We start from the raw sequence: 16378 nt of genomic DNA, 5'->3' as shown, positions 1-16378 counted from the left end.
TTATGTTTTCCAATGAAATGTGATGCCTGATTAAAAAAAAAAGCTTATTCCCTTTCCTTCTAGTCTCTACAAGATGATGTTTCCAGAGTTGTGCCGCCTCAAGATGACATGGCTTATAAGTACACAGATCAGGTTAATCTCTAACATCTCTTGCATGTGGTGTCAAACTTGTGGATGTGGGAGTCCCGTTCAGTGTAATTGTATGCCATTTTATACAGGTCACTTCAGTTATACCTGCATCATCCTGTGCAAATTCTGCCTCAGCTACGGTGATGTCTTCCAGCTCTGCTGTGGTCATCCCATCCACAAGCACATCATCTGTCTTACCGCAGACAGCTGTACAGCCCATGATTGCCTCCCCACCTCCCGCTGCTGGCAGGCCAGGTACTTGTTACTCTGCAATCTTCTCTTTCCTTAACGATCCCAATGTCCCATTATTTAGATGATCTATAAAGTGTTTTGTGCGGCTTTCATGCATTGTGCTTCAGCTCAGCAGCACCGTTTTTAATGTTTCTATTTTGCTGCTGTTAACCTGTAGAGGTTGCAATCTAGCTGGTCACATAACTAAAATACAATTTAGTCCACACAAAAGCTATAAAGGTGACTGAATTAAACACATAATTTACCTACCCATTAAACCTTTTCCCTTTAGTCCCGATCAGACAAAAAAGTGATGTTAATGCAACAAATCGCTATGCGACTCTCATTGCTCTGGTTATTGTGATCTGTAAAAAGTATTATTCAAAACGTCGGTCTATAACACATGTGGTGCTTCAATGCACTGCTGCTCACATCCAGAAGGGGATGCTGCTATACGGTTTGTTTTCTCTTTTCAATTGTTTTATGTGTATAGAAAACAGATATACGGTACGTGGCGGGGGGGGGGGGGGGATCTATTTTTAACAAGTTTTGTTGAACATTAAAGAATATTTAAAGTAAGATCCACTGTCCCAAACGGGGAGTGCCCGAAAAGTACCTCTACTGAAGTAAATATGTGAGGAAACAAATCAAATTTATACGGTTGCTTTCCTCTATGCAATTGTACATTGTGTGACACAATTATTAGAACAAATTGTTATACACCTGAGTAGAGTCTTATATAATGCTTCATTTTTTTTATTTTTATTTTTTGAAGCGTTTGCCACTGTCGTGTAGATGAGGAACACCTGCAAGCACACTTACAGCGCCCCCTCTGCAATTAAGGGGTTTATTTTTCCATGATCAAAATGGAGGCCCCCAAAATAACAATAATTGAGCCCAGGAAGGGCACAGGCTCGTGTTTGTCTAGTTCTGGGGAGGGGAAGCTGGGTAGTATACCACTAAGTATATCTGGAGGCATAATACATTTGATCCAATCAATCCAATCCATCTGAAACTAGTAAAACAACCCTGTCATGTAGAAGTACACTTTTTTTATTAAAACATTTACAGGAGTGTCAATGCCCACTTCTTCCCAGGCAACTTCATGATTTTTCAACTGTACAGGAGCAGACTCCGTCCACATTGCACAGCTGCATCTTCCTGGTATGTGTACAGGCTTGGCAGACAGTCCCAAATTTTGACAAACCTGTACACATGTGACCCAGCAACTTAGGGGGTGGAATGGCAGCTGGGATAGAATTTCCTTAATAACAAGAACAGACAAACCATTATATTGTTGCTCTGTATATATCTTCCAGCAACGAGTACTCCTGGGGACATGGGAGACTGCACTGTTCCTCTACCGCCACCACCTCCTCCTTATTCTTGTGATCCAAGTGGCAGTGATTTGCCTAGAGGTGAGTTCCCCTAAATAACACTGGACATTATATATCCACTGTGTCAATTGTATGTAAAATACCTGTATCTGAATAAAGTGTCCAGATCTAGCTATTTTAGCTTACACTATATGTATTTTGTTTCCTTTTCAGACACCAAGGTTTTGCAGTATTATTTTAATCTTGGACTGCAAGTGAGTGTTTGTTTCTTTTTTGTGCTGCTTTAGAATAAATTTTTTTCAGGGCAGTCGGCAACCATTTTGGGTTGCAGGTCTGGCTGGCAATTTTTGTAAAATGAGGTGAGAAATTTAATTTTCATTTTATATTTCAGTGTTATCATCAAAGTTTCTGGCATTCTATGGTTTTTGTGCAACAGGCCCCACCACAAGCCCATGTTGAGCCTTACCAGGCTTTTCCTGAACCAATATCTATAGTCGACCAGTCTGTGCCTCCAATATACAATGAAAATAGACCAATGACGCTCGATAGCGGAGGTAGGTAACAACGCTGCAAAATATCCTGCTAATATTTTACCATCTGGTAAGCTGCATTAAAATGTTTTAAGTTCATTATAAAGCCAGTATTCTGTATTAATATTGTGTATTTATCGTATAGCAAATTTATGCTCTTCGTTTTTCTGTTCTAGGCACTTTTCCAAATGTGGATTCTATGCTTCCCCCACATGGAGCTGTTTATTACCCCTTTGTGACAGATCCATACAGTCAGCCACCACCCATAGCTGGCTTTGATTCATGTGTGCCTATTGTGCCTACTTATCACTATTTAGGGCCTTGGCAACCAATAAGCCAACCCTACAGCAATCCCCCCCGGGTACACAATACTGTTAATACTGGACATATACATCAAGTGAGCTACATCGCAACACCGACTCCAACCACCCACTTTGTGCCCCAAGCTATATGAGAAGACCTCGACTGTGGACAGTAGGTCAACTTTTTCCTTCAGTTTCAATGGTTTTTAAAAGAAATATGCATGGGAGTAGCCAAATCAGGTTCAATCTGTTGCAATAATGTATGTGTCCTGTATGCCCTTTCTGCAATACAAGGGCCTGTAAAACGCAACATACCAAGCTTATATGTTAAACTTTACGCAAGGAGCACTTATTACTGAATGTCAGGTAGTATAATTAGTACTTCTTGTACCATCAAATTGCCTTCACCCACTCCTGTGAATTGGAAGCAAACGCATTTGACAGGTGAGGCAGTACAGCAACGTGATCATATTTCAGTTTATCATTTTAATTAGTCTAGGAACAAAAGCTAGAATATCACTTAACCTGTCATACATTTTCCCTCTCTACAAAGTATAATGAATGTGGCAGTATTGTAACTTCAATGTGATGGCTAAATAGACTTTGCTAGTACATGTTAAGAATACAGATGAAGTTTTATATAAGCTTTTTTTCGCTTAAGCTTCTCCTTTTGCTTTCCTCTCCAGGTGCCAACACGTTCCATGGCTGTGGGGAAAATGAAAAAAAAAAACATTTCCTTTAAATACACCTCATCACGATGCGGAAGTGGAGGCAGAGTGAAGTTATGCGATAGGTCAACATTTTTCACTAGGAACCAAAATTGGGTTCCTTTTTTTTTTTTTTTTCTTCCATATTTTGCATCACATGTCCTGATCATGCTGCAAAAGCATGCCATGGTGTTCTATGAATAGTTTTTCAAACCATGTTCATAAGTGGCACTCTTGACAGACATCTGTCATCTACCTAGCTTGCTGGGTTTTCAGGAAATAACTTACACTGTTGGCGGAATACTTGTGGTACTAACCAGCCAGTGGTTCGAGGTCACAGACTTCTATATTGAGACTGTTCCTCCATAACAGACTGTCCTCAATTCCACTAGAGCTTTGCTACGTTTAATATTTAAAGTATACGCTTATACCTCTGTTGGTTTAACTCACTTGATTCTGTGGTATTTATTTAAAGTCTTTTGGTGTTTAGTGCTTAAAACATATTCCAGACCTATTCATATTGCAGTCTTCAAATGTTTCAGGGTGTCTTAAAATGTTGGGCCTCATCTCTACCTAAATTCAATCTTATGTTTTTGCTAAATACCAGTGGTGGTAATATTCTGCACCGCTTCTTTTTTTCTGTACAAAAGAGAATGGGCTGCTTACTAAATCACAGATTTGGTACTTTTACCTCCACCCTAGTCTTGAGAGCTGGTTCTTCCATATTTATTCCTTGTTAATTGTTGTTCAGTGACACAGATACACCCAATCTTAAGATCCCCTGATGCTAACTTTTCTGCCTAGCCGAACGCACTTCTTGAATACCCCTCTGTCTCCTAGCATCTCCCGGCTGTAACACAAATAGAACTTTTCAATAATAAACGTAAGGTAAAATATTCCACTTTTCTGTCTGTTTGTGTATGTATGTGTCTGTATATATATGTGTATATATCTGTCTTTATAATTAAAGAAAGCATATTGGTGTGTTTTCTGTTTAAAGTGTCCAGATCCAGTGGGCATTGCTTTGCCCTCTGCATAGCATTGCCCTTTTGCTAGGTTAAAGGGCTATTTGTGTTATGGCTGTGGTGCAGTAATATGCAACAAACTTTGGTAATCCCCGTTATTTAGTTTTAAGTTCTTTACGTCCAGATTAACGTTTCCTGCATTGGTGTAAATGTCTTTTTTCTGTATATGTAGACTATTTTGCTTTAATCCTGTGTAAAGTCACTTTAGCACTTGAGGTGATTTTTGAATTGGTGTTTGTTCTTACTATTTCACTGGCACAAAATAAATAAGAAAGCATTAAAAATGTGTCTAAAATGGCGTGTTTTAATGAGGAATGATCTGGTGCCCATTAGTTTACTGCTCTGAGCCTTAGCTAGGAGAAATGGAGTTTCAAAAATGGGTTGTAGGGGTATAGAATGATTGTAATTCTCACTCTCTGAACCATGACTGAAAATGTTGGAGAGTTGGACCCTCCAGTGCCAGGGTGTAAGACATCAAGCAACCCTAGCCAGAAACGTACAAAGCAGGATGACACACGATACTACCATGTCTTAAACAAAAAAAGTCTACGGTCTTGTTTTGCCCTCCAGTGTTTGTATAGGAGACACTGACGCCTTTGCTTTTTGTTGGTCCTGAAACCTTACCCTTGTAGTGGAGGTCCATCCTACAGACAGGGCACTCCTGGGGTTGTTTCTTTGGAAGAAGACTGGTAGCATGTGAACCTGCTCTAAGGGCCTATACACACTTGCATATAAATATGGGACGCATGACTTTAGGAGCCTCTAGGAAAGTAAATAAGCAGTGTTTCTAACCGAAAGACAGCCAAGTCTGCTTTAGTGATCCCTGTACAGAAAATAGCACAATGTCAATTCTGAATTGTCAGGCCTGTAGGCGTCCTTACACAAATATGTTATTGCTAGGCAGGTGATGTTCTATTAGTGGTCACACAGTGGCAGCATTGTACTGTTAGCTACCGTTATAAAACCTTCATATAAACCCCCAAAAATGCTACTGTTTTCATAGTTACCAATTAACATTTTTCCGTAGTAATGGTTTTATTGTGCATTTTCAGATAAAAGTATGTTATTTTGACCGTAGAGTACTGACTACATTTGATATTATAATGTTACAAAGAAAACCCACATGGCAAAGGCTGCCGTCTTTCCATATCAACAGATCATTTTCACACCTTGCCAGAAATCCCTTTTCAAGTTCTCCTTCCCATCATACCCTTCACAAAATCTGGATTCCTCAGACTACATTGGCTGAACTGGTTACCGGCATCCAATTTTCTCATCTTCCCAGATGCAGTGCCAGCCATTTTGAATTATGGCTACAATACAGGGTAAATATACCTTTCAAACTAGGCTTAGAACGGCTGCCACATATGCTGTACCGGAAGCGATATCTTTGTCTGGCAACCCTAGGCCTGACTTAGGGCATCTCACCCAGTCACCTCCACCTACATGTTTTTTGTTTCTAGTACAATAAAAGCTGATGTGCGCCTTTAAGAAATGGGGCACTAGGATATAATGTTATATCCTGGTGTGGCCCATCTTAAAGGCACATAGCACTTTTTAATGGAGGCTGCCCTGAGTCAGCAGGGCCTCCATAAATGAAATAGGCCGGTTTGGGAAACTAAATATCTCCCTTGTAAACTGTGGCGTGACTCTCCCCTGGACCCGCCACCATAAGCTAGACATGGCCTAGGTTGGGATATGCCACTGTGTATATGGTTGTATACAATGGGCCCTATATAATGTACACTACTAAATAGTTTATGTAAATTATGGTCGCTACCTTTTTAGGCAGTGGTCAGTACATCTGGCAGGTGACCATAATATGGCTGCTTGTTACCCTGGTAACCAGTGTGTTTTGTTTTTTTTAAATTAGTGATAGAATGCTGCCATCTGCATCTATTATTAGCATCACTGTGCCAACTAAAGCTACCACTTGTGGTTTCTTGATCTGGTACAGACACAGAAGAAGCCGTTATCGCTGCTCCTTCTCTTATTTCAGCAAACAAATGTTTTGATAAGGAAAAACTTACGAGGAGGATTGCAGAGCAAGTCCACCACTTCCAGATGTCATGCATAGCACTGGCAAATGCATCAACAGCAAGACCTCTTGTTTGCGTGACATATCGTAATAATTCCTTATCAAACCAACCAGATGCTAGGTTACTATATCCTTAAGCCATCATGGATAGAAATAACATCATGACTGCCTGATTAGAATGAATTGGAGTGTACATGTGCTGGGGAGAAGGATGTATCAAATATAGACCCATGATATATCCAGCCAACGGAGAAAGACAGCAGTTCTGCTGAGTCTTACACAGAACGTGTGAGAGATGATACAGGAAAAAGTACCACCACATCTTAGCTATTATATCCATGTAGAAGTGAGAAGAAAAGCTACAAGACCACATTATGACTTTTTTTTTGTCTCATGAAAATCTATCAAGAATCCAAAGTACCTGTGTTTGTGGTTACCACTGCCATGCCATCATCACCAGTGCCACTACAACCACTGTTTGTGCTAAGGACTGGTGCTGCTTAACACACATGATCGGACTCAGACTTGTGGACAATACAGGGAAATAGTGTATAGTTTTTTCCACCATTGTTACATAGGCTAGTAATATGGCTATATGCCTCCTGCGTAAGGAGTTAAGCAGGCAGAAATCATTTGGGTACATCCTCAATGAGACCATGATTTGAGACCAAAGTGTTTGAGAAGGGATTCATCAGACTGACACAACACCCTCACTACCTAGGGCTCCCCAAGATCTTCCCTGGAGATGCCCATGCAGCATCCTAAGAAAACAGACGTATGCATTAGTATTACACTTCTGCAGAAAATACAATAGTAAAGTCTAGATCAGTTTATAATTATAAATATTTATTGGCAACTGTAAGGTTTACATACTGTATGAAAGAATAAAAATCTTAATTTTAAGCATACATTTTTGGAAAAAAAAGCTTTTATTCAGAATTTTCAGTGTACAAGTAAGTTACAAAATACAAGGAAATAAATACATTTGTTATATACAAAGTATTTCTGCAGGATAGATAATCTGTTCTGTGGTAGAACCCAAAGTGCACTCTACGTGAATTCTATTTTGCGTATTTAAATTGGACATTCAGAATGTTCTGTTACCCGTCTGTGCTATAGGATTGGCAAAGGCATTATTTTTTTTTTATCATGATCCTCCCATCTGGATGGAAAGGGTTAAGCTTCCACTATTCTACATGCAGGCAAAATCATACTTTGTCACAAGATGCATGCCATTCTACTAAGATTTAAAAAAAAACCAAAAAAACTATTTTACATGGATGAGCATGTATGTGTGTGTGTATGTATATATATATATATATATATATATATATATTAATTAACAAGAGATAGTTGTTTTGATGTAAAACATGCATGTCAGACATATTTTATTGCATTAGGAGAATGAATGAAGGTGAAGGGATGTAGCAGAAGGTGTTTCTTGGTTCATGCTCATAAAATAGGCAAACCATAGTTCACTAGGTCAGGGTAATTAAATCATTACATTTTTATAAAGTATCTTCAGACAAGACAGTACAATATTCAGATTGTTTTGGTGCTCATTTTTTCACTCTTACTGACAATCACATTCTTTTTCTTAAATCAACAATTGCTCACATTTTGTTGTACAAAGTCCCATAAAACAGTACCCCTCTAACTCACAAAATAGGCTGTAACCAGTGTTTCAAAATGCACTCACTTTACCATATTAGTATAATACATTACAAGAGCTATACTGCAATCTGAAAATGTATTTTAGTGTAATGGTTAATGGAGGAATAAAGATTGTATGTTTAAGGGGTCTATGTAATTAGCTCAGAGCTGCAAAGACTCAGAAGCTAACAGTTGTCATATTCCTAAAATGAACCAGACTGCATTCCAGTAGTTAAACTCAGTAGGATCACTCAACATATCAAATTCTGGATGGAGAGTTAGCATGGATTTTCTTCCATGTAAAACAAGACACCAGAAACCCTGTTGGGTTAACAGATTTTGATCAGATCTTTCTGTTACCTTTCTGAATTACTCAGTAGCTAAATCTGCAGACTAAGTATAAGGGCGGGCATAAATGGGTCATTTTGGGGCTTTTCTGACTGTCTTATGGGATCCAAGCTGTCTGGAGAAATGAGGACTTTACGATGCGTTTCCATGATGGCTTTTCTGTACCTTTTGTGGAGTTTCTACACATTCTCTTTCTGAAAGTGTGTTTTGGACAGGACTTGATAATACAAATTCAGCATGTTCTCTGCCATCTGTTTCTTACTGAGGTATTTGGACTTGCCCTCAGGCTGAATGTTGTAAGCCATCCCTTGCTTATTAAAAAGGTATTTTGTGTTTAATTAACACAATATCTATTTGTCTAGATATTCATTTTCACCCGAATAGAGTCTTATATAGAGTCTTTTAAACTATACTATTTTAACATATTTACATAATGTCTCACATTTTAGCTCATAGATGCTTTCAAATAACATTTTGAATATACAGCATGCATAGTCAATAGGTAACTGCTGTTAAACTACAAGGGCTGGTTGAGCATCATAGGAGGCGTATGTCCAAAGCAATAGGACAGTTCCTTCTGTTTTGGAGGAAAATAGGCATGAGAGAAACTATGTCGCAACACAGCAAAGAAAATGGGAAATGGGATACTGTGGACAGAAAAACTACACAGAGAAAAGAGGAAAGAAGCAAGAAACAGGAATTCTTAACTCACACTTTACTCTAGAAATGTCCCCACTAAACTGGGTGTAATATGGCCCCCTGTGTGTTATAAACATGGGTATAATATACCTGAGCTTTTATTTGTACTTATATTTATAAATGGTGAAAGTTTGGTTATAAACTTTTTGTGGCACAAACTAGGAACAATGTTTGACACTGTCAATCTATTACATGTACGCTGTGAATTGATATGGAGAAGTATACTGGAGTCTGGCAGGTTGTAAAATATTTGCTTCATTGATACAAATCTCACATATTAATTTATAATATCTCTTACGTTTCTCACATTTATACTTTTCAGACGTAAGATATTTAAAGTGAATCCATCAGGTCTCCCAATTCCTACATTTTATAGCTGTATATGCTATATCTATGCAATGATGTTTACATGTTAAGCAATATGTATGTAATAGAAACAAACACATATGTATGCTAAATTCCTGTAAGTCTTACAACATGCATGCATAGCAATCTCCTGCCCTGGAACCTGGCTTTCTTTATGGGCTGGCAGCAGTAAAGCTTTCACTGATCGCTTCTTTCTTGAAATGAACCTTAAAACTAAATATTTCAAACATGATTATAGTGATTGACAAGCAAAAAAAAAAGGCTTTAGGTCATTTCAATAAATGAATGTCACTTATGCTATAAGCAGTGACGGCTGCAGTTTCCTTTTAAGGTAACCCAATAGAACATCAGACATTCATTTATTTATACCTAAAGTTATCAATATTTTAAAATTAAACTCTAAATTGTAAAAAGGGAAGCTAGCAAGGAAAAGTTATGTTACATGTTAGTCCCGTTTCCTGCAGCACAGTCCAGGTGATAAACTCAAATGCTCTCAAATATACTCAAAACCTTCCTGCCTACATGATAACATAGAACCCTTATATTCGACGGCATATGAGAACCATCTAGTCTGCCTGATGTAAAGGCATGAATCAGTCCTTGGTCTCATCTTAGGTTCAGTATAGCTTTATGCCTATCCAATGTATGTTTAGATCACCTTGACTTCAGTCATAATAAAACGGGAGAAATGGATCAGAATAAAAGAGCTAATATTTTCTGTACAGAAATATATGTGATAGTTTCTCAATTTATATATTAGTGCCTACTATTTTTTTTCTGCTACTGATTAGTAAAATTATAATAATTAGCATGGTCCTTCTTTTCAACTAGGACATGCGCAGACTTTTAGAGGCTTGCAAACAGCATCAAGTTTAATTTCATTACACCTAACAATTGTGTAACTTTAGACTAACGCATTTCACATAAACATACACAGTAGACGGCATTACACATCATCATTTTAGTTCCTATGAAAAACACATGCTGCACTTGTGACATATGATAGATTTTCAACATGCACACGTGAACTGGGGTTCTTATCAATGTTTTTTTGTGATGAATTTTCAATCCTTAGGTTCATAGAGAAAATGATATGATATATTGTGTGGAAAGCTGCCTTACAAGCCCCCTACGATTCCAGCAAATCGTTCCACGTATATGGCAGCTGAAGCTAGAAAAGTGATGAAAACCATTCGGTTTTAAGAAAAGTCTTCAAGACTTACCACTCTGGCAGCTGCTCCTTCACAAGCACAGAGTCCCTATCTGGGCAGAGACACAGTTTGCATGCAGCAGACACAAGGTAGTTTATTTCAAACATGTATTGCAGCTAGGGTTAGTTAATACTCCAGCTGTTGAGACTACATTTCCCAATCTAGTATATTAAACATCATGGGAAAGTGAGTTCTTTATTATATCATTATGGATTGATATTGCAGTTGCAGTGGAATGCACATCACACGATTCTCAACCATCTGTTTAGTTAGCTGAACATCATGTGAAATTTAATGTCAGCACTTCAAGTGCCAAATGCTAGCTGCAACTGCTGCAAAGCTACCACGTGTCCTATTTTGACTCCAAACCTTCATGTCCCTTTTTACTACCCTCTAACCACTCTTTTTTTGTAATACCTCAGAACGTTAGCAGTGTATCACAGAGCTACACTACACTAAACAACATTAACTTATCTTGACTGGGTGGGAGAGGGGAAAGGTGGGGAGATTATTTTGCACCCATGTGAATCTCCCTATTAGAATATAATGTAATATATAAAGCCTGACATCTTAATGCGCATTAAGGACTGGGTTGAGAGACACTGCAATACACAGTGGTTCGCACAACAATGGTTCGACTAACCTCTAAAGTGACAGACATTAAATATTTTTTGGGCCATCTCAGAGTAAACAGACAACAGGCACTTTAACTGAGGACACGACAGACAGAAACAAGTGTCTTTCACCAGGACATATTTAGTTGAACTTCTCCATGTGGTACACAAATGTAGTGACAGGCACTTCCCAAGCTGTTGTAGAACTATAAGTCCCAAAGATGTTCTGCTACCCCATGGAGGGCTTATAAGTGGTGCAGTATAACCAGTGGCTAGGAAATTTATTATATCATATACTTGGAAATGGATTCCCTTTGGCAATTTAAGAATGATGATGGACTTCTTGCTTTGTGGGGCACAACCTTTGTAGGTTTTACTGTTATATGAAAATTATGATAACTAAGAACAGTCATATTTCTGGTATATTGAAAGCTTGAAAACTATTAGAACTGTATTTCACATTGAAATGGATAGGTGATTAAAGTTTGAACTAAAGAACACCTAAACCTCAGAGAACATGTAACTTTAATTTACCCTACAGAGCAAACTAGTTTATATACTTCAGATTTTTTAAATATATCCTCTGATCTCCCCAGGAGCACAGACTTTCCTGTTGCTCTTGGACTACTGTCATATACCTTTGAAATACAATGAGCACAACCAAAGTAGCATTCTATCAAGAACAGCTTACATCAACCCTTATAGATGTCCTCACCTCCCCGTAATAGGTTGCAGCATATGTAACCTCAAATGGAGCATATTTATAGAATTAGCATTAAATCTGGGATTCATAGGGCTTTCGATGTAAATGCCACAAAAACTGACCAAACAGCCATTTCTCAATTGGGGAACTATGTTTTCACTACCTCTGTAGATAATAAGCCCACTAAGATACGGACACCTGGAAGAGACACAACTATCAATTTGAATAAGTTCATTGTGCATCAGAGACAAATTCCAATGCTGCATTTTACTGAGTGTTGCGCTAACTCATACAGTTAAAGCCGTATTTTAGACAACAAGGTGCTTTACAATGCTGGCACATTGTGACTTACAGATGAGTTTATACACAATTCTAATTTAGTCCCTTGAGTGCCGAGTCTCTTATATATTACCTGCTTTATGCTCAGCAGGGATTACAGGAAAACTACATGACCTTTAACAACTGTGCAGAAGACATTTTTGGGGTCCAATGAAAAGCCATAATGATGCTGGTGAAAACTGCAGTAGAAAAAAAACATTTTGGGTAAACAGCAGGGGATCAAAGCTTGGAGAGAAGATAATTTAGCACACTCTGTTATAAAAAGCAACACAAATTTGTAAAAAAATATTGCAAAATAGATAGCTGTTAATGGAATTCTATACTCATCCATATGAACAGGAAGGGAAGTCTACCTTTTTAAATGTTCTGTAAAAGGAAATGTTTACAAACATACGATTGCTAATTTTTTACAGCGGTCCTAACTAGTATTTACTTATAGTCTTGTTGTGACCTGGTCTTCTTGGGCATCTTTCCACTTGTTCATGAGTAAATTGCATGCCTCGCCCCATGAATCAAACACATCTTCTGTGGAGTCTATCAGTTTGGCGCTTGAAGATGAGAGGCTGGAAGCACAGTGTAGGGAATTGGTACAAACAGGAGAGGAGTCACTAATTTGTCCACCGATGCTCCCATCATGACTTACCTCATTGAGGTTAATTTCACTTTTAGAGCCCTCTGTCTCTTGCTCAGTTTGTTTTAATTCCTGCCACATACAGTGAGGTTGGATAAGTCCATCAGTTATAGTATATACTGGTTTTGAAGGTGGTTCTGGCATATGCCCATTCATTTTGGAAAAAAGAAGACCAAGTCTTTTGAAGGACTCCTTCTTAGAACTCGAAAGCCTCTGTAACTTGTTGCCATTCCTAATAAATGAGCGCTTATTAATTCCATTACTCTTAGGCGCATCATCCACTGTCTCAATTCCAGACATTGTTTTAATTAGAGCCGATACATTGAAATCCTTTTTCTTGTTGGCTACACTGAAGGAAACACTTTTTGATTTGACCTGATCTTCAGCTACATCTTCTTTCTGAGATACCTCTGTGCTGCTGGTTGAGTAGCTTCTTCTCGGAGGCTTCCTATTTCCCAGAAGGTCAAGTACCTCATACCTGAAGCTTGAGATATCTTGTTTTAGCTCCTTCAAAGAGAACAGACCAAAATGATTAAAACTCTGGCAATGATTATACAATGTTCTTATTCTTATGAGATTATACAACGCATTCAAGTGTCTTTTTATAGGGAGTATATATTGGGAGTATTAGGGGTTCTTATACCATAAATACAGGTTAACCAGTGTATTGTCATAACATATCTGAATGTCAATGTCATGCTCTAGCACAACCATATATAAAAAAAATCCATATTACATTTCAGTGATATACACTTAAATTTACAGTAAAACTTGAACCTTCTATCTTTTATTGGTGCAAGAAGCATTGTGTTTTATAGAAAGCAGCTAATGTCAATTGCAGAGAAATACATGGAAGAATGAAATGAAGTTTACCAGTGGGTGCTGGGTGGAAAGCATGTAGATCCTAGCCATAAAATGTTAAGGATGCAGATCTGAGCAGGTATATCAAATGTGTGCAATACTCCTTTGATATATATCAGTAGCGTACCTAGCGGGGGGCTGGGGGGGCCGTCCGCACCGGGTGCCGCTCATCAGGGGGGTGCCAACTTGCCGGCACCCGGCACTCCTCCAGAGACGGACAGTAATGTCCGCCGCTGGAGGAGCAGGCTCGCAAGGGAGCGGTATCGGAGGTCTTTAGCAGACCTCCGGCTCCCTTGAGTGATTTTAAGCCGGGTTCATCCCTTGTGATCCACGCGGCAACAGCTGCTGTGCGCCGGGATTTGTTGTCAGATCCCGGCGCACAACACTGAAGCCGCGCCCACTGCCGTCCGTGCCCTCTGACCTGGAAGAAGACAGAAGAACTGAAGAAGAGGAGCGAAGAGGAGGAAAAGAAGCTATAAGGAGAAAAGAGGAAAGGTAGGAAAGCATTCAGTGAGTGAGAGTTGATTGGTATATGTGTGGATTGGTATGTGTGGATTGGTATGTCTGGATTGGTATATGTGTGGATTGGTATGTGTGTGGGTTGGTATGTGTGTGGATCGGTATGTGTGTGGATCGGTATGTGTGTGGGTCGGTATGTGTGTGGGTTGGTATGTGTGTGGATTGGTATGTGTGTGGATTGGTATGTGTGGATTAGTATGTGTGGATTGGTATATGTGTGGATTGGTATATGTGTGGATTGGTATATGTGTGGATTGGTATGTGTGTGGATTGGTATGTGTGTGGATTGGTGTGTGTGGATTGGTGTGTGTGTGGATTGGTATGTGTGTGGATTGGTATGTGTGTGGATTGGTATGTGTGTGGATTGGTGTGTGTGTGGATTGGTATGTGTGTGGATTGGTATGAGTGTGGATTGGTATTTGTGCGGATTGGTAAGTGTGTGAGAGTGATGGGTGTTATGCTGTACCATTTCCAATGTATTTTTCATTATATTATTATGCTCTAGTACATCATAACTCCCATCACTCTATACTGTTCCATACAGTGGCAGAGCTGGGAGACAGAGGCCTTGCACCCCCACCGCAGGACTCCTGAAAGGTAAGTGAACTTCAAAGTGGGAGAGGGTAGATAGTTAGGAGGGGGTAGATAGGGAGAAGGGAGTGAGACGGGGGGATAGGGGGTAGATAGGGAGAAGGGAGTGAGAAGGGGTAGGTAGGACAAAAGGGAGTGAGAAGGGGTAGATAGGGCAATCATACTCCTATCATGCCAAGTCTGCGAGTACATCCTGGAATCTGGGTATGCCTGGGCATGATAGAAATGTTATTGCTGTTAACAATCATATATATATATATATATATATATATATATATTAATATTGTTATTTAATTGTTTTGTCCTATTTTGGTGTGTTACTTACTTGAAATAAAAGTGTTAGATTTTTTTTATGGTGTGGGGGGGCCATATTCGGTTTCGGCCAGGTAAATGCTGCATTTTCGGTTTCAGTCCAGAATTCGTTTCGGTGCATCCCTACTACTAATGAAGTGGTAGGCCTACACCACATCAATGTTTGGCTTAGTATATAGTGATAGGAGTTATGCTGCACTATTGTCAATGTCTGGCTCAATGTATAGTGATAGGGATTACGCTGTACCACCGTCAATGTGTGCCTCAGTATATAGTGATAGGTGTTATGTTGTACCACCGTCATTGTCTGCCTCAGTATATAGTGGTAGGTGTTATGCTGTACAACCGTCAATGTCTGCCTCACTATATAGTGATAGGTGTTATGCTGTACCACCGTCAATTTCTGCCTCAGTATATAGTGATAAGTGTTATGCTGTACCACCGTCAATGTCTGCCTCAGTATATAATGATAACAGTAAGTGTTATGCTGTACCACCTTCAGTGTCTGCGCCGGTATATAACGGTAGAAGCTATGCAGTTTTAAAGTGTGTGTGTGTGGGGGGGTGCCACATACAGGATCCGCCCCAGGTGCCAAATACTCTAGGTACGCCCCTGATATATATACAATATAGTGTTCTGGAGCTGAGATAGTGGGATGTAAATTTAACGGTAATGCTGCTCTGAGAATATACCTTACTTAAGGAATAAATGGTTTATACTGCAGTACAGTATACTGCGCATCTTGTGTCCTTTGGATTGGTCATGTAGGTGACATCATGATGTCATTCTGGAACACAGCAATGCCTTTGTGCCAAACAAGTAGCTAATGTGCACTCTGTGCCAAGATGGGATCCAAATCTAAAATGAGAAATGCCGCAATTCTATACATCTTTAGGACTTTTGGCTAAAAATATATTCTGAAGATATTCCTTTTTTTAAAACTGTGTCCCATGCCAATTTTGCTTCCCTTCAAAGCTGTATTCTACTATATATCCTCAAATGTAAGACAAGAGTAAAAGCTGCATTGTGAGCTCAGAAATAAATCCACCAGAGGGAGACATCATTTAAGCTTCTTGTATCAGAGGTCAAGGAATGGATTGGGGGAGAGGATATTAGTAGCAGGGAAGCCTGGAAGCCGTTGAGACCCCCTTAGCTCCACTTTTGTTCTTGATTACTGTATATTACATAAAAATTGAAACACTAGGACCTAAATACAGGGGAACATGTGTGGA

General features: G+C 39.2%; 1 protein-coding gene across 1 annotated transcript in view; it reads right to left on the bottom strand.

Annotated features, from left to right (window-relative positions):
• Positions 1 to 12665: 12665 nt before the first annotated feature.
• LOC149298104 (short transient receptor potential channel 5-like) overlaps positions 12666 to 16378 on the bottom strand; it is a 78109-nt gene continuing 74396 nt past the window's right edge. Inside the window, exon 10 of the mRNA XM_089487613.1 lies at positions 12666 to 13370. Coding sequence (XP_089343739.1) covers positions 12666 to 13370 — 705 coding nt within the window. The remainder of the gene's footprint in view (positions 13371 to 16378) is intronic.

The sequence above is a fragment of the Sceloporus occidentalis genome, unplaced genomic scaffold (assembly GCF_023333645.1).
Source record: "Sceloporus occidentalis isolate IW3139 unplaced genomic scaffold, rSceOcc1.0.p SCAF_34, whole genome shotgun sequence".
Classification (NCBI taxonomy): domain Eukaryota; kingdom Metazoa; phylum Chordata; class Lepidosauria; order Squamata; family Phrynosomatidae; genus Sceloporus; species Sceloporus occidentalis.
This window is presented reverse-complemented; position numbering and strand designations above follow the sequence as displayed.